The 24,630-nt window shown below is 59.7% G+C and overlaps 1 protein-coding gene across 1 annotated transcript in view; it reads right to left on the reverse strand.

Annotated features, from left to right (window-relative positions):
* ANKMY1 (ankyrin repeat and MYND domain containing 1) overlaps positions 1-20,353 on the reverse strand; it is a 51,848-nt gene extending 31,495 nt beyond the window's left edge. Inside the window, exons 1-9 of the mRNA XM_040232002.1 lie at positions 19,803-20,353; positions 17,062-17,205; positions 10,551-10,715; positions 8,790-9,211; positions 6,805-6,976; positions 5,998-6,138; positions 4,701-4,841; positions 2,733-2,840; positions 364-495 (exon numbers count right to left, since the gene is read on the reverse strand). Coding sequence (XP_040087936.1) covers positions 364-495; positions 2,733-2,840; positions 4,701-4,841; positions 5,998-6,138; positions 6,805-6,976; positions 8,790-9,211; positions 10,551-10,715; positions 17,062-17,205; positions 19,803-20,174 — 1,797 coding nt within the window. The 5' untranslated portion in view covers positions 20,175-20,353. The remainder of the gene's footprint in view (positions 1-363; positions 496-2,732; positions 2,841-4,700; positions 4,842-5,997; positions 6,139-6,804; positions 6,977-8,789; positions 9,212-10,550; positions 10,716-17,061; positions 17,206-19,802) is intronic.
* Positions 20,354-24,630: the final 4,277 nt, after the last annotated feature.

Here is a 24,630-nt window from a genome sequence, read left to right on the forward strand (position 1 = left end):
TACAGCTTCTGGATCCCTGCTCGTCCGTTTCTGTCACTGAAAACTCTAGAGTCCTGCAGCCAGACCAAAGCCAAGCTCAATGTCTCTCAAGACAAACTAGGGACTCTTGTCCGGCCTTTTGAGTGGGTTTGCCACTACCATATTTTAGGTCTATAAACTATAAAAGGCAAGAATTGTTTGTACTTTCTCAAGTGTTTGGAACATCAAGTCTTGAACACAGAGCAAGAGCCCATGAAGCACCACGAAGTGCCTTGCTACAAGCAGGGCCAGACAGAGGGTCCAGGGCAGGCCCCAGACCCTACCCGCCAGGGCCTCCCCCCGTCTACCCTCCTGCCCCAGGGCCGGCCCCCCACCCCGGCTCACCAGGGCCAGCCTGCTCTCCAGGCTCCTCTGGCTCTCATAGATGATGTCACAGGCGACACACAGGGCGCTGCCCACGCCTTTGGTCAGGAGCACGTTGGGGTCAGCTCCGCAGGACAGCAGCTCCTTCACGACCTGGACACAGACGGCCCTGTCAGCCGCCGCCGCGCCCCTCCCAACACGCGAAGGGAGCGCCCGGAGCCAGGCCACACAGGGCAGCTGCCCTGCTCCCCACCCCCAGGGGCCGCGGCTCAGACGGCAAGGCTGGGGCGGGTACACGGCGGCTCCCTAGCGAGGACTCCCACTCCCCAGGGCAGCCCAGGTCCAGCGCTTCCTCAGAACAACATCCAGTTGCTCAGAAGTGGTCCCGGCGCCTCTCTGCTTTCCACCAGGGGATGCAGCCGGATCCTGCCGGGCCTCTCACCCCACAGGGTCAGGCGCACGTCCTGCTGGTCCATGTCCCTGGGACCGGCCTGCTTCTACCCGGGGCAGCTGGTCCCCGTGATCGCCTGAGCACGTGCAGAGGATGGGGCTCCCTTGCTCCCTGCTGCGTCCCCAGTTGCTAGCCCAGGGGCCCCTGGGGAGCCTGGAGTCAGAGCAGCTGCTCCAGACACGCGAGACACCAAGCTTGGCCCTCCGGGAGCTTCTGCGCCTGGGGTGAGGCTCTCCTCCAGGCTGCCCGCCCCCACTCCAGGGCTGGTCACAGAGCAGATGCCCGCGTGACCCGCTGAGTGAATGACTCGCTGCACAAGCCAAGGCAGGAGGCAGAGGGGCCGGGCAGAAGGGGCATGGGGGCCCCAGCCCCTCACCAACAGTGGCTGCCTCAGGCCGCCCCGGCATGCCGTTTCGCCCGAGAGGCCCTCCCGCCACCCAGCTGAAGGAGCCCCCGTCACTCTCCTCCCCTCACCCATCATCACTTTCCTCATAAACTTACTGCCTGACAGTCACACACCAGCCCGTGGTCCATCTGCCCCAACTAGAACATAGGATCCTTGACATTTCTGTTTTATTCAACACCTAATGCCTGGAATGGTGCCTGCCTGGTACACAGACCACTGTGCAGACAGTACCACCTTCATGGCAGAAAGAGAAGAGGGGCTAAAGAGCCTCTTGATGAGGGTGAAGGAGGAGAGCGAAAGAGCTGGCTTAAAACCCCATATTCAGAAATGAAGATCATGGCATCCGGTCCCATCACTTTGTGGCAAATGGGAAAAAAATGGAAACAGTGGCAGATTTTATTTTCTTGGGCTCCAAAATCTCTGTGGATGGTGACTGCAGCCATGAAATTAAAAGACACTTGAGCCTTGGAAGAAAAGCTATGACAAACCTATACTGTGTATTAAAAAGCAGAGACATGACTTTGCCAACAAAGGTCCGTACAAAGTAACGGTTTTCCTAGTAGTAGTCACCTACGGATGTGAGAGTTGGACTATAAAGAAAATTGAGCACTGAAGAATTGATGCTTTTGAACTGTGGTGTTGGAGAAGACTCTTGAGAGTCCCTTGGACTGCAAGGAGATCCAACCAGTCCATCCTAAAGGAGATCAGTCCTGGGTGTTCATTGGAAGGACTGATGCTGGAGCTGAAACTCCAATACTTTGGCCACCTGATGCAAAGAGCTGACTCATTGGAAAAGCCCCTGATGCTGGGAAAGACTGAGGGAAGGAGGAGAAGGGGTTGATAGAGGATGAGATGGTTGGAGGGCATCACCAACTCAATGGACATGAGTTTGAGTAAGCTTTGTAAGTTGGTGATGGACAGGGAGGCCTGACGTGCTGCAGTCCATGGGGTCGCAGAGTTGGATTCGACTGAGCGACTGAACCACAAGACAGAAGGAGGGGTGGATGATGAAGACTGGAGGGTGGAGGGGTGGGTGGGCAGGTGGGTGTGGAGGTGGACAAATGCGTGGAAGAAGGAAAAGTGCAGGACTGGGAGGATGGGTGGATGGATGGCTGGGAGGATGGATGGATGGCTGGGAGGATGGATGGATGCCTGGGAGGGTGGATGGATGGCTGGGAGGATGGATGAGTGGATGAGTGGATGGCTGGGTGACTAGTCAGCGGGGTGGGTGGGGGGTGGGAGGAAGAACAAACATGGTCCTGGGCAGCAGGGAAGGTGGGAACCACCCAGGGTGCCCTCCCAGTGCTCTGAGGCTGAGTCAGCACCTCCCGGGTGAGCCCTCACCCTCATGCTCACTTCCTCCTTCCAGCCTTCTCTCTGAGGGGCACTCTGTCCTCGCAGGAGGGGACCCTCTGGCCATCACACCATGCTGTCCCTGGGGCACCTCAAGGACAGCACATCCCAGAGCCTGCGTTGGAGCGGCGGCACGAGACAGACACACGCAGGTGCACCGGTGGGGCAGGACTTGCTCACCAGGTCGTTGCCGCTGGCGATGGACAGGGAGAGCGGGGAGTGGCCACTCCACAGCGAGTTGGGGTTGGCTCTGTGGGCCAGCAGGAGCCGGACGACGTCCCTGGAGCACTGGGCAGAAGAGTGGCGGGAGGACGGTGGGTTACAGGGGCGCCTCCCCTCCAGGGGAATCTCACACAGCGTGCGGTCAGCCCAGCCACGACTGCTCCTCCCTTGCACTAGGGCCCTGCCTGGCACACACAAGTGCCCTGAATGCTGGGTAGTGAACGGGGCTGGTGGATCCGCAAGCTGAGAAGAGGCTTTCGAAACGTCGATCATTTCGCACAGAAAACAGGGATGTCGGTGATGAGGAAGTTGATTGGAAGAGGAGAGTCGGGCCGCTCTACGGCGGCTGTCACAGGCTCTAACAGAGCTGTTGCCGCTGCATCGAGACTGCTGCAGCGGGGCCGGGCACACGGCAGGCGGGGCAGAGGACGAGCCCTGCACCAGGACACGCCAGGCGTGAGGAGCGCAGGGGCACTTTCAGCCCTTCGCCCCCAAGGAAGCGATCGGCTTCCCCCTCCTCCTCTCTGGGATGTGCCCACGGGAGTTGACCCAGACTCTCCTCGCCACGGAGCGCTCTGCTGAACCCCTGCTGCTCTGCAGACAGGCAGACCCCAGGGGCCAGCTGGGCCACCCTGCAGGACCACCCTCTTCGCCAGCCTAACTGGCCAGGCCAAGGGAGCCCACAGAAGTGTGCCGAGGGGTTCCTGGGAAGCTTCCCCTCTTCTCACTCTCCCTGCTGGAATGCAGGCGTGATGGCTGGATGGCTGGATGGCTGCAGCCCTCACGTCTTAGCACTAGACGTTACACTGGTGATCTGTCCTTGATCTGATGAAGACGTGGCCTATGGTGTCTCCAGACTTTGTTTCCTCTTTACTTTTCCAAATCCAAAATCAGTACAAAGGACAAAGGTGTGAGCTAGAAAGAGCTGTGCTCCAAGCCCAGGCCTCCAACTTACTGACCAGGGACCTTGGGCAGCCCGCCTTCCTGGAACCTTGCTGTCCCCAGCCTCAGCCCGGGCTTGCCACCCCTCTCTGGCGGGGGCAGTGACAGCCCGAGGATGCTTTGGTGAGACAGGGATGTTCCAGAGCAGGTGGTCCCTTGCCAGCATCGTGCGGGCGCCCACCCCACGCAGGCCCTCACAGCCCCCACCGGGCTGGCACGTGTGATCCCCACCCTGGGCAGTGACTAAGGCCTGCGGCACGCCCGGGAGGCTGCTGCTGTCTCGTTGCACAGGCGGGTGAACGGAGGTCCCGAGCACCGTGCACTCAGGGGCTCTCTGGCCCGGCTCCCGGCTCCCCTGGGGCCCCTCACACCCTTCCTCCAAAGGGTTCCTGCAGCTGCCACGGGCGAGCTGGTCCCCAAAGTGGACAGGAGGTGGTGGCGCCAGACGGGGTCACCGTCTGGGGGCCGATGGGCTGGCAGCACAGCCGTGTGTGACCGCTGCCTGCAGTACGACAGTGACCTCACGAAGCCACCCAGGCCCCCACCCCCAGGGACACAGGCCTGCGTGGGGTCACGTGTCCCCAACACATGCTCTGAAACAACATGTCCGTGCGCACGGGTTCCACAACGCTTCCTATCCTGTCTCAGCACAGCGTGTCCCAGCTCACTGCCAACCTGACCCCGTCCCCCGAGCCCGGGGCCCACTCAGCGAGCATGGCCTGTAGCTGGGGGACCCTGGTCTGGACCACGGCAGCCAGAAGCAGACACACCCAGGTCTGCTCGCGTGGCCACGGGGAGGCCTGGGTCAGCCCACGAGGGCTGAGGGCTCACCACCCCACACGTGCACGTGTACACACATGCGCACAGACACACACCGACCTACAAGCTCACACACACGCCTGCACACAGACACAAGCACACTCACAGACGGGCACTCACGGGTGCGCTTCAAGGCGCCCGTGCACACCCAGAAGGCCGCCTCACCCTGTGGCTGTCCTCCCGCTCGCAGGCCACGTGCAGGGCCGTCCTGCCCCCCTCGTCGGGGACTGACGAGCACTTGCTGTAGTAGGTCTCGGGCGGGCCCGCTTCGTTGTTGAGCTTCAGGCTGGAAGGCAGCAGGTCCAGCTGTGGGCAGACAGAGGGGTTGAAGGTGGCCCCCAAGCCCGTCCTCCCAGAGTGCAGAGACCCACCATGTGCCGCCCGGGCCCTGTGCCCCCTGCAGGCAGCAGCTCACACCCAGAGCTCCCCCAGGGCCGCACCGCCCCCCCAGCCCACAGGCCTGCAGCGGTGCCCTGTGAGCCACCCTGACTCCTCGAACCCGCCCTCCCCTCCCGGCCCCACGCCCTCGGGCACTGGGGGCTGAATGAGGCTCGAGTGGATGAGACGGCAGAGCTGCTGTGCTCCAGGGGCTCAGCCTGGAGGAGGAAGGCTGGGAGGGCTGCATGGAGGGGGCCTCAGCATGGCCTTGCTGAGGCGGGGGGGTTGCTGCATGTGCCAGGACGCAAGCTCTGCCTCACCAGCCCTGCACCCCAGAACCCGTACCTGGCGGCTCCAAGCCCCACCTCTGGCCCCTAGGCCCTTCTGCAGCATCACCCCCCGACCCGGCAGCCTGCCCTGTCCCGAGGGTCCATTCGCCTCCCCGTCACATGTTGGAGCAGGTTGGCAGAGGGCACCGGGCCCTGAGCCCTGGTCTGGGGACATGAGGCTCCCTGAGGTTGGGGCGGACCCAGAGGCTGCCCAAGGAGGCCCACAGCCCGACTCCCCCAGGCACATCAGGAGCTCAAAGCCCACAGGGCTCAGGGCTGGCCTTCTCAGATGGCGGCAGCCTAGAGGTGGCCCAGGGGTCGGAGGGGCAGCTAGGAGGAGGCGGGGTGGGAGAACCCGGCCAGGGAGCACGGCCCCTCTGCCTGGAGATGCAGAGGGGCACCCCCGAGTGGAGTGAGACAGAGCTTCCTACAGAATGCCCTCCCGGGGGCCCAGCTACCCCGGTGAGGACCCCTGGGCTTTGTGAGCTGCCTGAAGAAGCAGGTTCTCACTCACGTTCATCAAGTGTGCATGCCTCTCCCACACTACAGGCCTGTGTGTGGAGTGTTCACACTCGGTGCCCAAGCCACCCTGCCTCCCTCTGCCCCAGACAGGCCCCGGCTCGCACAGACGACCGTGGGTGTGTCCAGGCACATGCTATCCGGATCCAGGCCAGCCTGCAGCTCACAGAGCGTCAGGCACCCTCCTTTAGGGATCTCTGCAGAGGGACCCCACCCTCCACGGGGCGGACGCCCACCTTGCCCTGTTTGTACACGTCATCCTGGTCGGCTGCCCTGGCGTCCACATCGGTGATGGCGTGGAGCAGCAGCTCTGTTATCTTGACGCCCTCCTCCCCGGGGAGGGCGGCTGCGATGTGGAGAGGGGTCAGGGCCCCCAGCTGCAGAGGAAATACAGGCGGGTGAGGGTGCAGCCCCAGCTCCCCGAGGAGCGACAGCCATCAGCCCGAGGGTGGGGTTCTGTGTGAACAAGGCCTGTGGGGCCCCTGTTCAGAGAGCGTGGCTGTCTGCCCCCCGCCTGCCTCAGGTCCCCAAGGCACCACGTTCCCGTCATCCCGGGACATTCGGGACAAGAGGCCCACCCACAGGGGCCACAAACACACGGCATAACCCCACCCGTCTGCTCTGATCCATGACGCTTTCGTCTGCCAGCGTGACAGACAGGAACACAGGCCCTGGTGACCCAGCTTCCTATTAGACCAACTGTCCCCGCCCTCCTCCAGGAGGTTTCAGAGATGGAGTCCAATCGGTGAACCCAAAAAGTTCCTGTGAAATCCTCCTGGGTCTGACACCTGAAATCTCACTTCCCTGCACCCCTGCACTTACACCCAAGAGAAAAGAGGAAATAAACGACCCGGCTCAGGGGCCTGGAAGGTGAGCAAGCAGCCAGAGCGAGACTGGAAGCCTTTTCAAAAGTCAACACCCCTGAATATGAGAGGCCTAAGTGGCTGACAAGTGACACAGCCAGGGAGGAAGCGCAGACGCTACGGGTGACCATCAGGGTCGGCCCGCGGCCCCCGCCGCCACGGCCCCCACCGCCGGCCCACCTCGGGCGCGAACTGGATGTCCGTCCTGGCCCGGTTCTCCAGCAGCAGCCTCACCCCGTCCACGTCCCCGGCCTTGACGGCGAAGAAGAGCACCTGCATGGGCGTGCGGCACAGGTTGGGGTCGGCGCCGCGTTGCAGCAGGAGCGTGATGGTCGCCCACCTGCGCCTGTGTCTGGAAGGAGCAGGGAGACCGTCACGGGCTGGCAGAGGGGCACGCGCGGCCTGCAGCCCGGACATGCCCCGGGCTGGAAGGAGCCCCCGCCGCAGGCGCTGGCGAGGCCTGACTCGGAGCACGCCGTCCCCGGGGTCCTGCCTCGCCAAGACTACAGCCCTTCTCTGCTCCACGGCAGCCCACCCCGAGCGGGCCGGCCTGGCCAAGCTCAGGTCCAGCTGCGGCCCTGCCCGACCTCAGCCCCAGTCTCACTTAGCCTCTCTGAGGTCACCTGTGATGTGGGGTGGGGGTGGGGGCCAGCTTTCCTCCTGGGGCTGCCGTGAGGAGATGATGTACATTGCCTGGCACCCATAGGGTCCAAGCTTGTACACACGCAACAGACATGCACACACATGTGTAAGCGCACACACCTACACACACACAGATGCGACATAGCGTGTAAAATCCCACGGACGGAAGGGCCTGCTGGGCTGCAGTCCATGGAGTCGCTAAGAGTCGGACTCAGCTGAGCGGCTTCACCTTCATGCATTGGAGAAGGAAATGGCACCCCACTCCAGTGTTCTTGCCTGGAGAATCCCAGGGACGGGAGCCTGGTGGGCTGCCGTCTACAGGGTCGCACAGAGTCGGATAAGGCTGACGCGACTCAGCAGCAGCAGCAGCAGCACACACATGCACAGCACCCCGCATGTACACACAGACAACACACACAGGCACAACACGGCACGCACATGCAACCACACGTGTGACACAATGCGCACACACACCTACAACACACACCCACCCTGGCACACACCTCTCTCACAAGCAGCACACAGCCTCTTGTGCGGACGTGTGAGGGCTGCGCCTGCGGGGGCTGGGCGGGTGGGGGCGGCAGGGAGAAGGTCCAGGTGGAGAGCGGGGTGTGTGGAGAGGCCCATCGCAGGGCAGGTGGGGGCCCGCCCTTCCCGCTGACCGCCGGCAGAGGAGAGGGAGAGAGGAGGCTGGGTCAGTGTAGGGCGGCAGCGCTCAGACGACTTGCCCTCCGACCCCTCCGCACTTGTACAATCCTTCCAGGCCCCCAGAGGGCTTTGTTTACCTGGGTTCTAGCCATCCCTGTCTGCTGTCTTACAAATTAAGACTGAGAAATGTGTTCAAATATTTAGTAATACATTCAAAAAGTAACACTGCTGCTGCTGCTAAGTCACTTCAGTTGTGTCTGACTCTGTGTGACCCCATAGACAGCAGCCCACCAGGCTCCCCCGTCCCTGGGATTCTTCAGGCAAGAACACTGGAGTGGGTTGCCATTTCCTTCTCCAATGCATGAAAGTGAAAAGTGAAAGTGAAGTCGCTCAGTCGTATCCGACTCTTAGCAACCCCATGGACTGCAGCCTACCAGGCTCCTCCATCCATAGCATTTTCCAGGCAAGAGTACTGGAGTGGGGTGCCATTGCCTTCTCACTAACCATTGCATATTCACAGAGATAACCAGTTTTTATGAAAAACTTGGCCACCTCAGAGCCCTCACCACGAGGGGCCGCTGGCCCTGAAGACATTCTGTGTGTTCAGGACTTGGTGGAAAGGCAGCCCTGCTTCAGTGAGAGGCTCCCCGGGCGTGGTGTGCTCGCGCATCCACGGTGAGTGGCCGTGTGCGGGCGGGTGTGCACGAGAGCACGCGTGTGTCCCTGGGTGACTGAGGCTGAGCGCCCGCCTGTGCGTCTCCGGTGGGAGGGCAGAGAGGCCAGCCACTGGAAGCCGCCCTCAGTGTGCAGAACCGCCCTCCCGCCGGAGCGAGGCTCGCGGCTCCCCCTGAGGCGCCCCTGGGCCCGCCACCTACTGGACCATGCCCAGCGCCATCCTCCTCATGACGCCCCGGTCGGCGGGCGCGGGGCCCGGGGTCCGCAGCAGGCTGTGCCCCCGCGCGCCACACTCAAGCAGCTCCTGCGGCAGGTCGATGTGGAAATGGCGCACGGCCCGGCAGGACTCGAAGTCCGAGTCGTGGCTGCAGGCCGAGCTCCGGCCAGGCGTCCCCGACGCTGTGCCCCAAGAGCGCCCCGAGTCGCTGGTGCTGCTCCTCCCCGACGTGGAGCCCCGCTCCCGAGCCCCGCGGCGGCTCTCCTCGATGTTCGGCCGAGCGGAGGACTGCTTCCGCTCCGGGCTGCCTGGCACCGGGACCGGCTCCTCCAGAACCACCGGCTCGGCGGGCGATTCCAGAATCGACAAGGAACGCTGGGTCGTGGTGACGGGCTTCGAAGCTTCCTTTGGAAAGGACCGAGAAAACGTCCTTAGGACAGAGCAGAGTGCTGACCCAGCAAGCCGCCTCCGTCTGCAGGGCCGGCCCACGCCCCCCGGCACCTGGACCTGCCGCGCTAAGCAGGCCCCCCGCGCGGGATGGGGCTGGCGCCATGCAGGCTCCAGGCACAGACCCCCGCATCGTAGGCGAGGCGACTGGAAAATCAATGCCAAATGTCTCCCCACTGGCCGCTATACTGATTACACACCAGAACGAGGAATTCTGGATACATGGGTTAAACAAATGACATTATTACAATGAATTCCACCTGTCCTGCCTTTTTCTAACGTGAGCCCTGGAAACGTCCGAATCCAGCGGGTGCTGGCATCACGCTCTGCCCTCCACTTGCCGTCACAGCCTCTGTTCTCAGCAGTGGCCCAGGGACAGGCGGCAGCAGCGCCAGAAATGCAGGTTCTCAGGTCCCACTGCAGACAACCCCCAGGCAGAAAGGCTGGTGCCGGGCCCAGCCCTCTGTGACTAACTGCTTCTGTGAGGGCCTGACAGTTCCACCCTGAGTACCCGCCCAGAACCACCAGAGCAGGCATCCTGCAAGGCTTAGGGGCGTCCAGCAGTGCCAGTCACCAGAGGCCACCGTGGGCCCTGTGTGGGGTCCGCGGCGGCCTCTGTCCTGAGGCCCGAGCAGCTGTGTTTGGCCTCCAAAGGACACGGCCTCCCAAAGGACACGGCCTCTGTGTTATAGCAACAAGCTCAGGGCATCCGGTGACCAGGACGGTTTCCTCCCATTTGGTGCCTGCCCACCTTGGTGTCAGTTCATCCCATTTGACCCTGGTCTGCACAAGAAGGCCAGGGAGCTGGGGGACAGGAGTGGGGAAATGGCGGACTGGGGGGCAGGTAGACAGGTGAGGAAGAGTGGACCAGCAGACAGTTGGACAAGGGAGAGTTGGATGGGTGAATGGGGGAGGGGGGCTAAGGAGGGGGGGGTGGACGGCAGGGGATAGGGAGAGGGACGGGTGGATGAGTCTGGGGTGCTGGGGGACAGGTGGCTGGGGGTGAAGGGGAAGGGAATGGAAGGTAGGGGATGGGGGAGCAGGGACCACTAGATGGGGAGTAGGGGGCTGAGGATGGGGGGTGGGTGGCAGGGGAGGGGGTGGATGGGGGGATGGAGGATGGATGGCAGGGCAGGGGGAAGGGTGGAAGGAGGTGGGGGAATGACAGAGATGGCGGGATGGGGGAGGGGGACAGCTGTGTGCGTGGACAGCTGGACAGGAGACTGGTACCCAGGGACAGGGGTGGGGATGGGCTGGTGCAGACCCTGAGCCAGGGCGCAGGGCCCCCCGGGCTGACCTGGGGCTCGGGCACCGTCCTCTCGGCGATGTTGGGCTTGAAGGACGTGGCCGGGTAGTGGAGGAGGAAGCACATGCTCAGCGGGGTGAGGCCCTCGTCCGAGCACTTGTTCACGTCGGCCCCGCTGTCCAGCAGGAGGTTGACGATGTCAGTGTGACCGTGAACCTGCAGGGAGGGGCCAGCCTGGCGAGGGCGCAGGCGCTCTCAGCAGAGGCCAGGCCCCCAGCGAGGCCCCACACCCCAGCCAGCTCAGAGGTGGCCCCCCGCTTGCAGCTGCGCCAGGCACAGGCACCCGCCCCCTCCCCATCCGACCCTGCAAGCCCATCCCACAGGCGGGCTTCACAGGGGGAAGGGGGAGGGCAGTCCCCGCCTTCGAGGGGCCATCGCCCAGGGCCCTCCAGGTCTGCGGTCCTGTGACGACCCTGCGGGATGGGGCACGCACAGCAGCGGCAGCGAGCACCGTGTAGCCCTTGGCATCGGCCACGTCGGGGCTGGCGAGGTTGTCCCTCAGGATCCCGTAAATCCAGTCGTAATTCCCTTCCTGGGCCTTCAGGATCATCTCCTTGGAGAGCCGCTCCTTGGGCCCACGGCGCGCAAAGCCGTTCCGCCGCCCCTCCAGGATGGCGTCCATGTTCCAGCTGCTGTGAGCCCTCTTGTTCCTGGCAGTCAGGGAGCCTCGGTGGGGGAAGCCCGACTCTGGACGCCAAGCCCTGCCACCAAACGGGCCTTCCCTCCCATCCACACTTCCTCTTTCATGCCTCTGCCCCAGACCCCGCCTGCCCCCCAATCACAGTCTGCTCCTAGGGCACCCTAAGCCCTAGGCCTGCACAGCTGCCCGGCCGCTGGGGGACATGCTACCCACAGATGAAGATGCTATGGCTAAGTAAGCAGTTTTCCTCAGCGGGAAGAGCTATATCACTTTAAAAATAAAAAAAATTTATAGGCTCAGCTGATCTTTGCATGATGGATAGATGGATGGGTGATAGATGGGTGGATGGATAGGTGAAAGGATGGGTGAATAGATGGATGGATGGGTAGATAGGTGGATGGATGGGTGTGTGGGTGGGTGGGTGGGTACATGAGTAAATGGGTGGATGGATATGATAGGTGGATAGATGGATAAGTGGGTGGATGGATGGATATAGATGGATGGATAAGTGGATGGATGGGTGGATGGATATGATAAGTGGGTGGATGAATGGTTGGATGGATGGATGGATGGATGCATAGGTGGTGGATATGATAAGCGGGTGGATGGATGGATGGGTGGGTGAATGGATATGATAAGTGGATGGATGGGTGGGTGGACGGATGAATAAGTGGATGGATGGCCGGATAGGCGGATGATGCATGCAGAAGTAGCATTTGTGTCCACAAAACACGAATTCCAAAATAGTTCACAGATATTTGAGGACAAAGTGTAGGAAAGGGGTTAAAATATTCTTCAAAACTTTAACTTAAAAAATAAGTCTTCCTCAAGTGGCTGCTGACTTCCCCAGGGCTGCCGGGGCAGGCGGCGGTGATCTTTGGAGACCAGCAGAGTGCTCCTCTTTCCCCCACAATCTGTGGAGAAATCAGAGGCCGAGCCAGCCGCCCAGCCTCCTCCTGCCCTGCTCTCCCCCAGCCCTCAGCACTTGGGCAGCGTGTTCCAGCTCCAGGCACAAGCTCCCCCACCCTTCATCACTGGGCTGCATTGGTTAGTCAAACAAGACAAGCCTGACAGCCAGCCAGGACAGCCGAGTTGCGGGGTGGGCTGCCAGAGGCCTTCAGGACCCCTGCGCCTGAGTGTGCCCCCATCAGAGGACAAGAGCCCTGGGGGTGAGGAGAGAGGACAGGCCGGGTTACCTGAACTTGTAAGCCTGCTTCTGGATTCTGACCATCAAAGGGGTCTCGTTTCTGATAAACCAGGGCTCTCCGTCATCAACAAACGGAGGGATGTCATTCAGAAAGATGCGGGCGTCCAAGTCTTTGCGGAAGGAGGTGGTCATGGGCAGGTGGCTGTTGTCAGTCGAGTAGATGTAGATTTCCGGAGGCAGGGTGAGGTCGTCATTCAGGAGAAACCGCTTGTAGTTGTAGAAGAACGGGTCCTGCCCCTCCTCTAGGCCCCAGTCCATCTTCTCCTCGTCCGCGAGCGTGACGGTGGCGGGCGTGTGGGTCAGAAAGCCCGAGAACTCGGGGTAGCTGTGGATGGAGAGGCTGTCGGGGATCTCCACGCAGAGCTTGAGGAGGTGGTCGCGGAACCACAGCCCCACGTCCTGGCTGCCGTCCCGGTAGGTCTCAACGCCTGGCCCGAATCGCTCGTCTGCCTTGTACAGCCCCTGTGGGACGGCACAAAGGGGCAGAGCAGGTGGCTGGGCAGGGCCTGTGCTCTGCAGCCAGTTGCTTAAATCAGAGGAAGAAAGCATCGTGCTAAGAAACACGTTCATTCAATCGACAGTTTGCTGAGGCTTTGGACACTCAAGGCCCAAAGCACGGGCGTCAGGACAGACGCATCGTGGGCAGGGGGGCTGCGGGCTCGGGGGCCTTGTGCGGGGAAGCCGGGGATGCTGCGTGCAGACTCATTTCAGGGTGCCCCCGGCTCCTCTAATATGGTGAGCCTGGCCCAGGAACCCACCAGGCTGGGGAGGAGCACGCGGGTAGAGGTGCCGGGTGCCGAGTCAGACACACCCCAGCAGGCGTGAGCCGAGGAGGAGCAGTCAGCCTAGCCTGCCTTGAGCCCAGCAGAGCACAGCCAGCGCTGGGCGGCTCTGACGCTCCTGCTGGCATCGGTGCCCGGTGGTGGGTGTGAGGAGCAGGGAGAGCCAGGAGGGTCTCAGTGAGACACCAAGAGGCAGTGCCTCCCTCAGCAAGGGACCTGGGACAAAGGTTCTGGCGCGGGGACCACGGAGACCCAGCTTCCCGCGGAGGACGGGCTGCATCTTCCCTGAGACGGTGTCAAGGGATGATGCCTGGAGGTCACTGGGCAGGCAGAGGAACCGCCCAGCAAAAGCACAGAGGCCTGAAACCCTGGGGGCACACGTGTCAGTCCCTGGAGCTGTGCGCCCCCGCCCCCTTGTCTGCGAGCCAAACGGCAGCCCCACTCTCAGGGGTGCCCCATTGTCCAACGTGCCCATGCTCCTCTGGCTGCAAGCCTGGGGCTGGGCACCGTGGACGGAAGGCCCTGCCCACAAGAAGCTGGCAGGCCAGCCCAGGTGGCAGCAGACGAAATGAGGGAGGGAAGCGTGTGAGGACCACTGCATAGGCTTGGGCTGCGGCCACAGGAGTTTCCAGGAGAAGCTGTGGATGGGCCAGTGATGGGGGAGAAACGCCATCAGACTCTGAAAGTGGCGGGGTGGGGGCACGGTCCCCCAGGAGCTGTGAGCCTGGAAAAAAGACTTGGGCAGGGAGGCAGGCATCCGGTCAGAAAAGCAGCTGCCCCAGGAGTCCGCTTCCAGGAATCTGTCACAGGAAATAATCCCAGCTCATCAAAGCTGTGATATGTTCACAGCCTTATGTGAACAGGAGACGACAATCCCGGAACCTTGACGGTTCAGTAAAGGGGGGCTGTCCAGAGGCACTGGCTTTGAAAATTCTCTTCTTAATATGCGTTCACTTTTTGACCAAACGATCCCACTTCCAGGAATGCATCCCAAAGGTCGCGGGTGAAAACATGGGCTTCTCAGTGAGGAGGGCTGCCCAGAGACACAGGCCTTCTGCAGCTGCTGGGAGGGGGCAGGGCTCTGGGACCAGGTGTAACTGCAGGTGGAGGGCAGGGAGGACAGGGTGCCCTTGGGGGAGGAACGTGTGTGCCTGTCGCCTGTCATTTGTAAATGCAGAGACAGAACTACAAAGATGAACACCAAGGACCAGGGAGGCTCAAGAAGGAAGAGAAGGGCCTCCTGTGGGGGGGACCATGTTTGAGGGATCTGACTTGGGAAAAGCATCAGATTTTTGCATAATCACAAAATGAAATCAAAACAAGACTTTAAAAATAGAATGCCCAAAATAACAAAAGCTAAATAAAGCAAGTGACTGCAGCTCTGTACCTACATGGCACAGGGGCAGGGCGGGGGGGTGGTGCGTGCAGTGACCATACAGAGAGGAATTATTTCACGTGACTGGACCCAGCCCCCCCGGAGGGGCCACCCTGGGGACAGAAGGACAGCAAAGGAACCTGAAGCTGTTTTTAATCATCAGAGTGGCGTTGATGAGGCTCTGCCCTTTTCTGAAACTCTTATACACATGTTCAGAGATAAAGCAAGTAGGAAATCTTGTTAGAAACCAAGACTGTTAAGATGAAGAGATAGGCAAACAGCACCACAGCTGTTGAGTGCAAAGCCTGCACCCCTACACTGGAGCTGGAGATATTAGTATGAACTGATGATGTATTTTCTCACTTAAAAAACTGTACTTTCAGGGACTTCCCTGGTGGTCCAGTGGTTAAGACGCTGTCTTCCAATGCAGGGGGTTCAGGTTCAGGCCCTGGTTGGGGACCTAAGACCCCAGATGCCAAAAAGGTTAAAAAAAAAAAGTGTACTTTCAAACAAAGAAGGAAGCAGAGACGTGCGTACAGACAGCAATCTAGTGGTTGCCCGTGGGGAGAGGGAGGGGGAGGGGGAGGGGGGCATCTCAGAGGGTTACCGTGCGGTTATACGGAGTCACGAGCCCAGAGTGTAAGACTGTGGGAGCAAGCTGTAAAGAGCCCTGGCAAAGCACTGCGGTGCTGGAGAAGACGCCGAAGAGCCCCCGGGGCTGCACGGAGGTCAGACCAGTCAGTCCCACAGGAAATCAACCCCGAGTGCTGATTGGAAGGACTGATGCTGAAGCTGAAGCCCCAATACTTTGGCCACCTGATGTGAAGAGTCAACTCATTGGGAAAGCCGCTGATGCTGGGAAAGACTGAAGGCAGGCGAAGATGGGGGCGACAGGAAATGAGATGGTTGGTGGCATCAGCGAGTCAGTGCGCGTGAGTTTGAGCGAATCCCAGGAGATGGTGCAGGGCAGGAAAGCCTGGTGTGCTGCAGTCCATCGGGTCACAAAGAGCTGCACACAGCTTATCGACTGAACAACAGTGGGGTTTTAAAAATCGTTCGATTTTAAAATGCTTTTTTTTTAAAAAAAAGAAAAAATGTCATATAAATAATACGAGAAAAAAAAAAGTTCTGAAAGGTGTTTTCAAGACATGCTATTGAAAAGGCCCAAAATAAAAACCAACCAGTGCAGTAGTGACGAGCAGCCAACTGTGGTTTCTAAATACCGCATCCCACTAAAGCAGCCAGGCTCCACCCAGTGCAGGGCAGGAAGCGTCTGAGTGAGGCTGGAGATCCTTGCAGAGCGGGAAGCAAGAACATGTGAAGCTCTGAAGGGCGGAGCCAGGCTGCTGGCACCTGTGCCCACCTGTCAGTCCTGACATCACGTAACGAAAGAACCAGGCAGCTGCCTCCAGACGTGACTTCTGACAGAGGCAAAGGCTGGGCGGGGGGGAAGTGAGTCTTTCCAGTAGATGGCCTTGGAGCACCCGGACGTCCCCGCGTGGCCGAGGAGGGGGCCTTACTTCCTGGGACACACCAACATTAACGCAAACACAGACAGGCATGTAACAGGCAAAGCCATAAACAGAAGAAAACGCAGACGATGATCTCATGACCTGGCAAATGTGTAGGCAAAAACGGAACAGCCGGGCACTGGGGCAGGAGGAGCCCTGCTCCAGAGGGACCGCGTGCCTGTTCTGGGGCTGACGGGACGATTGTGACCCTTGACCGCGACAGTCATCACACAGCACCGTGCGTGTCAAAACCGTCAGAAGCGAAAGCCGCTCAGTCGTGTCCGACTCTTTGCAACCCCAGGGACTATACGGTCCGTGGAATTCTCCAGCCAGAACACTGGAATGGGCAGTCTTCCCCTTCTCCAGGGGATCTCCCCAACCCAGGGATCGAACCCAGGTCTCCCACATTGCAGGTGGATTCTTTACCAGCTGAGCCACCAGGGAAGTCCGGGAATACTGGAGTGGGCAGCCTATCCCTTCTCCAGCGGATCTTCCCGACCCAGAGATCAAACCAGGGTCTCCTGAATTGCAGGCGGATTCTTTACCAACTGAGCTATAAGGGAAGCCCCAAAACTTTCAGCACCACTTGCTAAAGGGGGCAAGTGTTATTGTAATGAGTGAGGCGGGGGTGGGGGAGGAATCCGTATTTGGAAAGGCAGGAATGTTCTCCCAGAAAAAGGGAACTTCCAGAACAGCATGTGTGCAACGAGCCAGTCTACGTGTAGAAAGGTGAATGTTTTCGCCGAGCTTACTGCTTCATCTACAGGACACACAGCAGCCTGCTGGTGACCCCGGGCCTGGCCGGGGAGCAGGACAGTCACCAGCTCTCCTGTGCTCACTGTGCGTTCATCTCCTTTCCAGGCGCCTTGTGACTGGCACTATCACAATCTCTTAGACCAAGAAAGCCGCTTCTCGTCAGGCACACCCAGGACCCAGGAGCGCCTGCAGTGCTGGCCGGCGGCCCAGACGCCCAGGCCGTCCCCTCACCTGGAAGAGCCTCTCCTTCAGGTACATGGTGCCGTAGCCCTCCCGGGCACTGAGGTAAAACGTGCCCGTGAAGCTGGAGCCGTCCGGCCACACGTAGGTGCCCAGGCCGTGCCGGTGGTCCCGGTAGAACTGCCCGTGGTAAGACTGTGAACAGAGAGTGGGGTGACTGGTCTGAGGAGCTGCCCCTTACCACCCCAGAACCTTCCAGAACACCCTCCCAGCTGAGCCTCTGGGCCTGGGCCACGTGGAGTGGGACTGTGGAGCTGCCCTGGGCTCACAAGAGGAGGTCACCACCCTCACACAGAGCAGGCGCCAGGCACACTGGCCCCCCGATGGCCATGCCGCCCCCGTCTTGGCCCGGGGTGGGGAGGCTGCAGGTGTCTGCACTGCCTGGACTGGGGCACGGCCTGTCTCCACGCGTAAGTCCTGGCCCCGGCTCTGCCCAAAGCCCCCGGCTGGCCCAGGGAATGGGTGCTGCCAGCCCGGGGGTCACCACCCTGGCCCTGACTTAAGAACCCTGGCTTCTGAGGCCACGCACGTGGGCTGCTCTGTGCTCTGGTCCCGAGCCCTGGGGGAGTCTGATGGAGGTGCCCCAGGAGGGAGAAAAGACACAATGTCCATCCCAAGCCCTTCTCAGTCTCCAGGCCTGACTCTCATGCGTCAGATGGTTGCCTTCCAGCCAGAAGCAGGCGGGCCGGGCCCTCATGTGGCCGGCGGCCGTGCTCACAGACCCCTCCCCACCAGCCCCCACCAGCAGGCCAGTGACAGCTGCCTCCCCAGTGCCCCATTGTTCTCTGGTGATGGAGACAAGTCCCCACGGTTAGGTGGTACCCTGGCCCCAGCCTCCTCAGCATGAGTGGCCAAGCAGAGGGCTCCCACCTCCAGCCCAGCCCTGACTTGCATTTGGACACAGGACCCATCCCTGAGTCACACCAGTGTCCACCGGGCCTCCTCTCTCTTGCAGGAAGCTAGGACCCCAACACCATCCCCCTCTGCCAAATGGCAGAAGGTCAAACTTGGCCGCTCCCAGTGACCTGATGGAGTCATGGGAACCCCTGGATCCAGCCAAGCCTGGGGCCCTGGGACCCGGTGACGGGCTTTCCAGGCACCACAGCCAAGAGACGTGTTTTCTGGCTCATCATTTCACTCCTAGAGAATGGCCGGAGCAGGGACATGGAAAGCAGAGAGACACCATCTGCCCACTTTCATTTCACTGGGATCATCTGGGTGGCGTGCAGAGTTTACCCAGCTGAAAGAAGTCCTGAGTCGCAGATCACCTGTGTAGAACTTTAGGGAGAATCTAACCCCTGCTCTTCGGTTCGCCCATAGAAGACGGGGTTTTTGTCCACCCAGGAGGATCCTCCTGATCCGTGCTCCACACAGACCGGGAGCCTCATCTGACCAGCCCGATGGATGCACTGGGGCCCGCTCTTCAAAGACGCTGCCCTCGACCCCCGCGCCCTCTCGCCTTCCTGCTCCCTCTGGTTCCCGAGCCGCTATGGCGGCAGGAGGGTCTGGTCTGCTTGGTGGACCCAGGCAGTACTGAAGCGGTGCTCCGCACACCACTGTCTCCCTGCTCAGGGACGACTGGGGCTGCAGGACCGGTCAGCAGGCCCATCCCCCACAACCAGGAGCTCAAGGTGTCTGACCGCTGGACCTGTGTTGGGGCAAAGAGAAGCCAACGGAGGACTAAAGCAGATGCTGAACAAAATCAGTGCTGCGTCATCGACGGCAAGGAGCCTCACGTGCTTGGCAGAAGCTCAGCTCCCTCCCGGCCTCTGTCCCCTGCTCTGGGGGTGCAGTCCAGGTGGGACTGAGCTGGGAGCCCCAAAGCTCCGCCTGCGCCTGCAGCTGCTCCTGCCGCCTCGCTCTGCCCCCACCACTACCCAGGCTCCAGCCCAAGACTCCTGACCGTCTCCTCCCCTCTCCTCCCTGAACCAGGAAAACCAAGAGCAGAAGGTCAGGGACTGGGAGAGGTACCCAGCCTGGGGCACCAAAACCAAGCAAATGGGGCCCCTCGCAGCCCCTGGGAGGTTGTGCCACCCAGTGCCCGTCTCCTAGCAGGGCTTCGGTGACAGGGTCCTGCCCTCTGGGTCCACAGGGCTCCCCCACATGCTTTTATAACCCCCCAAATGCAGCCCTGCATTGCCTCCAGACGGTTTTTACGACTTGCGAGCAAACACCAGCGCAAGCAGCTCGGACCCCGCCAGCAGTGCAGGTGCGGAGGGCGGGGAGGGGCCCGCAAGCCGTGGGAGGCCTTGAGAACCCAGCTGCCCCCCGGGGGAGGCGCCGTAAGCCTGCAGGGTAAGCACACCCCCAGCTTCGCCTCACACACGGCTGCTTCTCCCCGCAGGGACACCAGGTGGCGCCAAGAGCCCCTGCCACAGGCCCCTCAGCGTCCCCACAGCCCCAGACTCCGCCCGCCGCGGGGGCAGAGAAGCGCGCGTTATTACCCATTTCTTCTGCTCGAGCTTAAACACAAGGCAGTGTCATCAGTACAAATATACAACTCACTGCAGTAGTTGACAATTAAAAAGAAAAAATTTGCCTAGAATAAGAATTTATCTTCTGAAGTCACAGTTTCCCGAGCTGCAGCCTGGGGACACCAGGTGAACCTCGGACGTGATCTCAGGAGTCTCTCTGGGTGCTGCTCACACAGGGACGTTTGCCTAGCCTCCTTCTGGATCCACAAGCTCACAGCACACGCCTCTCGAGAGAGGCCGGCCGGGGCTGGCCGTTACCTCACCCGTGGGCCAGGAGAACTCTCCGTATCCCAGCTTCATGTCCAGCCCGAACTCCCCTTGGTAGACGCAGCCGTCCTGCCACTCCTGCATGCCCCGGACCAGCTGGATGTAGGCCCCCTTCAGGTCCTGCTCCCTAAGCGGGCCCTCGGCCTCCTCTTCCTCCTCTGGGGCCTCCGGGAGGAGCCTAGGGAGAGGAAGGGGGCAGGGAGGGGAGCCCGTTGCCGACCGAAGGTCTTCAGGGCCACCAAGTCCCGAGAACCGCACACCATCGTGCTTCAACCGACAACCCCCAAAGCCAGCCAGGCAGCTGTCCCTGCTCTCCAGGGAGGGGAACGGAGGCACCGGGGCACGGAGCGTGCTCAGGGTCATGCAGGAAGCGGAAAGGGCAGTAAGTGTGCAGCTGTCTGACAAGGCTGAAGGCTGCTGTGCCCTCTGCTGCCCCCGGCAGCCCCACTGGCTGCAATCTGATGGCTGCCCCACTCCAGCTGTGCCCTGGGCGGGGGCTCCTCTGGGAGCCTCTCTACTTGGCTTGACATTCCATCTGGACGAGGGCAGCGAGCTTCAGGCCTCGGAGGATCAAAGAGAAGCTTGAGAAACAGCAAGCCGACCAGCAAGATGGACAGACAGACAGGAGGACGCTGGCAGGGGTGGGCGCACAGCAAGGGGCAGAGCAAGCCAGAGCAGGTTGCTTGCTTATTGCTCTTACTGTCTCAAAGTGCACATCCTGACTTAAAATGGGCCCGTGCCTAGCCTATCACACACACCCCCACCTGTCTCCCAACTCTAAAGGGCTCTCTGGGGTGCTGCAGCAGGGTGTCTCAGGGCTGGCTAGGTGGGGTACACACACACACGGGAGCCCTCAGGCTCTGAGCCCCTCCACCAGCTGGCCCTCAGATGCCAGCCGTGAGCCACAGACACTTTAACAAAGCACCTGCCCGACAGTGAAGGGCTGCAGCTGCTGTGAGCATGAAGGAGAGAGACCTTCATGAAACAAGGATAAAGTCTGGGGGCTCAAAACTGGTTTGTTTTCCTTTTTCTTACCTGTAGCTGTGGGTTGAATTGTGTTCCTTCCCACGCACCCCACACCCCAAATTCATATGTCAGAGTTCTAACTCCCAGGGCCTGGCTGTGTGACTGTGTTTGGAGTCAGAATCTTCACAGACGCTGTCTCCAAATAATTTATGTAAATAATCAAGTTAGAAGTCATGAGAATGGGCTCTAGCCCAGTGTGACTGAGGTCCTTATATCAATAAAAGGGGAAGTCTGGACGCAGGGAAATGCAAGGAGAGAAGATGCAGTGAAGACTCAGAAAGGACAGCCGTCTACAAGTAAAGGAGAGGGGCCAGCCCGATTCCACACCCTCTCGGAGGGCTCCCACACCTTTTGGCGCCGAGCACGGAGCTCTCCAGGGTCCCGGCGGCCGCAGGTACGCTGCCGCCCTCCTCCACCTGGTTTTCGGAATTCCCAACCTTTGGGACCTCGTCATGTGGGACCAAGGGATAACGATATTCCATGTCTCTCCTCTGAACCTGGAAGCAGAGTCGGGGAGCCACATTCTCCTTCGGAGTTCTTGGCGGGCGCCCGGACCGCCGACAGCACCGCGCGCCTCAGAGAGACAGGGACCCCTCCTAAAACGGCGGACGCCCGGATCCTGTTGGAACGCGCCCCCACACAGGGAAACCCCCTCCAACGCCTGAGGGTGTCCCTGAAACCAAGGAAGAAAACCTGGGCCACCCTCCCGCGACCTTAAATTAGGGCCACATTTGGGGCCGCAGACAGAGGGCCCCTCCTCCCCCCGAGGGCCTCGGGAGACGGGGCGGCGAGGACGCGGTCCCCACGTAAGCCTGCACATAAAAACAGGCTCACGCACGTCGGGCCCCAAACCTCCTCTCCGCCCCTCCCAGGGAGAACGGCGGGCCGGGCCCAAGGGGCGTGGGGCCCACGCGCTGACTCCCCACCGCCGCCTCCGCGGAGCTCGGGGATGTCCCCGCTTATCCTCCTAACAGGGCCGCACCAAAGCTCAGAGAGCTCTCACCGACCGCACAGGGGCAAAGCAGCGCAGCCACGCCGGCCAGCCTGCACTCTGCACCGCTCAGGGTGCAGAAGAGTCAGGTTTCCCTGGAGATCGGGCCACCGCCCACGTGCCCGAGTTCCGCCAATCCCCGCGCCCGGACACGCCACTCCCCTCCAGGGCCACACCCCTTGGCGCTCGGCCCCGCCCCGCCCCTCCAGGGCCACACCCCCTAGCGTCCCGGCGGGGAGGGGCTCCCTTCTGTGACCTCACAGAGACCCCCGCCCCGGCCGCCCGCTCCCGCTCCCCGCCGAGACCCTCACCCCCGGCTTGCTGAGCCCAGGCCGGCCGTCTCCTCTGGGACACCCATCTCGAGGTGAAGCGGAGCACGGTGGGTCGGCCTCTGGGTCAAGCCTCCCTGACTCTAGAGCCGGTTGGTGGCTCTGTTGGTATTTATGGAAGGCGCCGAGCTCACAGCCTGGTTGGGGGACAAGATCGGGGGCAGCCGGGGTCACGGGGGCGCCTTTACGGGGAGAAGATGCCTAGGTATGGTTTCGGGGGATGAGTAGGAGCTCTCAGAACAGAAGCGAGCACGTTTCAGGGAACTGGACTAGCAGCACCCGGGAACAGCGCGAGGGCTCTCCGCGGCTTCTTGGACAGAGGGGTCTCTAGAGGTGCAGACCTCCCCTTCTTAGAACAGCGGGAACGGATGACAACAGCTGATGCCCCTTCCGCCCCCGCGAGCTGCAGTGGCCCGAAGGTGGCTTTACCCGGACCCTAGGGTTCCGGGGGCGCTCCCCCAACCCTGCAGTCTGTCTCCCATTTCATCTCTTCTCCCCTTGGCCCTCAGCACCACCTCGGCTCCTAGAGCCCTTCTCTACCCCTTAATCCTTCCCCTCACGTTTCCTCTTTGCCCTGCTCCAGCTGTCGCTTGTGAAGCTGAGCAGAGACAAACGGAGCCACCTATAAAATTTGTTTCTGAAAAGAGAAAGAAAAAGTCACCTAAAACTTCCTGTTAAAGCATACCACCTGTTGTGGGTTGAGCAATGGCCCCCCTACTCTGCCCCCCAAATGATAAACTAAAGTCCTAACCCCTGAGATGAACCTTATTTGGAAATAGGGCCTTTACAGATGTAATTGAGTGAAGACCAAACAACAGGTATCCTTACAAGGACAGGGAGATTTGCAGACAAAATAAAGAAAAATACATTTCTGTTGTTTGAAGCCTACCGGTTGACTGTGATACTTTGTTACGTTCAGCTCAGTTCAGTTCAGGTGCTCAGTCCTGTCCCAGTCTTTGCAACCCCATGGACTGCAGCACCCGGTCTGCAGCACACCAGCCTTCCCTGTCCTTCACCAACTCCTGGAGCTTGCTCAAACTCATGTCCATCAAGTTGGTGATGCCATGCAACCATCTCATCTTCTGTAGTTCCCTTCTCCTCCTGCCTTCAATCTTTCCCAGCATCAGGGTCTTTTCCAAGAAGTCAGTTCTTTGCATCAGGTGGCCAAAGTATTGGAGTTTCAGCTTCATCATCAGTCCTTGCAATGAATATTCAGGACTGATTTCCTTTAGGGTGGACCTGTTTGATCTTCTTGCAGTCCAAGGGACTCTCAAGATTCTTCTCCAACAACACAGCTCAAAAGCATCAGTTCTTTATTACATTGAGTCTAGGAAACTCACATACTATGCTGTACTCTGTTGGTTCCAACTCTTTGCAACCCCACAATCTGTAGTCCGCCAGGCTCCCTGTCCATGGGATTGCCCCGGCAAGAATACTGGAGAGGGTTGCTATGTCCTTCTCCAGGGGAATCTTCCCGCTCAGGGATGGGACCACCATCTCCTGCGCCTCCCGCAGCGCAGGCAGGTTCTTCACCACTAAGCCACGGGGGAGCCCCAAGCAACTCCCATGAAAGGCGCTATGAACACCAGCTAACAGTGTTTTAGCAAACCTTACAATTTCAGAGGACTGACAAAGCAATTCTAAATACTAAAGTGTGGCCACAAAAGAAAAGGTGTTCTGGAAGCTTCTGTAAACTGGAAAAAACACACCATAAAATGCTGAAATGTTACTTATGTTCATTAGAATATATGTACTGGTATTTTTAAAAAGCAAAGATTAAAAAGCCTTATTTCCATAAATTGATTCAAATCCTACAATGATGCTAAAGAGTTTACCCAAAAAGAAAATTTTCATAGGAACGATATGTTAATATTCATTGACAATATTCAAGAATAATAGTTTTAAAAGTTTTTGGAGAATTGGTAAACTCGATAAAAATTCAGCAAACTGACCTTTAGGACGACTGGTTTTCAGCATGTTAGTTGTTCATGTTACTAGTCATAGTGTTTACAAACCTGAAAATGCTGGCTAAACCTATCATAGTTATGAAATTTAGTGAAGTATGACTGATGACATGTGGATGGGGAAGCAGAGTGGTGTTTCTATTAAAATTCAGGTGAAGGCTTTGAAATAGTCAACAAAAGTCACTTTAAAAAACTGCTATCAAATTAGATGCATGTGAGACTACTGTAAAGGATTTATGGGGAAAAAGTCTTTTAAAAAATTCCAAAAGGATTCTTTTGGCAGATGGTTTCTCAAGTGCTTTTAAGCTCACAGGAAGAAAGGGAGGGAAACTGGAAGGCGCAGCCTGGGACCGAGTGCACTACGAGCAAAGCCTCTGCCTACCCCCAGGGGAAAGCTCTAAACGACCTTTTATAGTGACCAAATCATGGTTAGATTTTTATCTTGTATCAGAATCACTGGAGCACATGGCGACACGTAGCTTCCTGAGTCTCACTCCTGGAGCTTCAGT

Source organism: Oryx dammah, unplaced genomic scaffold (assembly GCF_014754425.2).
Source record: "Oryx dammah isolate SB20612 unplaced genomic scaffold, SCBI_Odam_1.1 HiC_scaffold_28, whole genome shotgun sequence".
In the NCBI taxonomy this organism is placed as follows: domain Eukaryota; kingdom Metazoa; phylum Chordata; class Mammalia; order Artiodactyla; family Bovidae; genus Oryx; species Oryx dammah.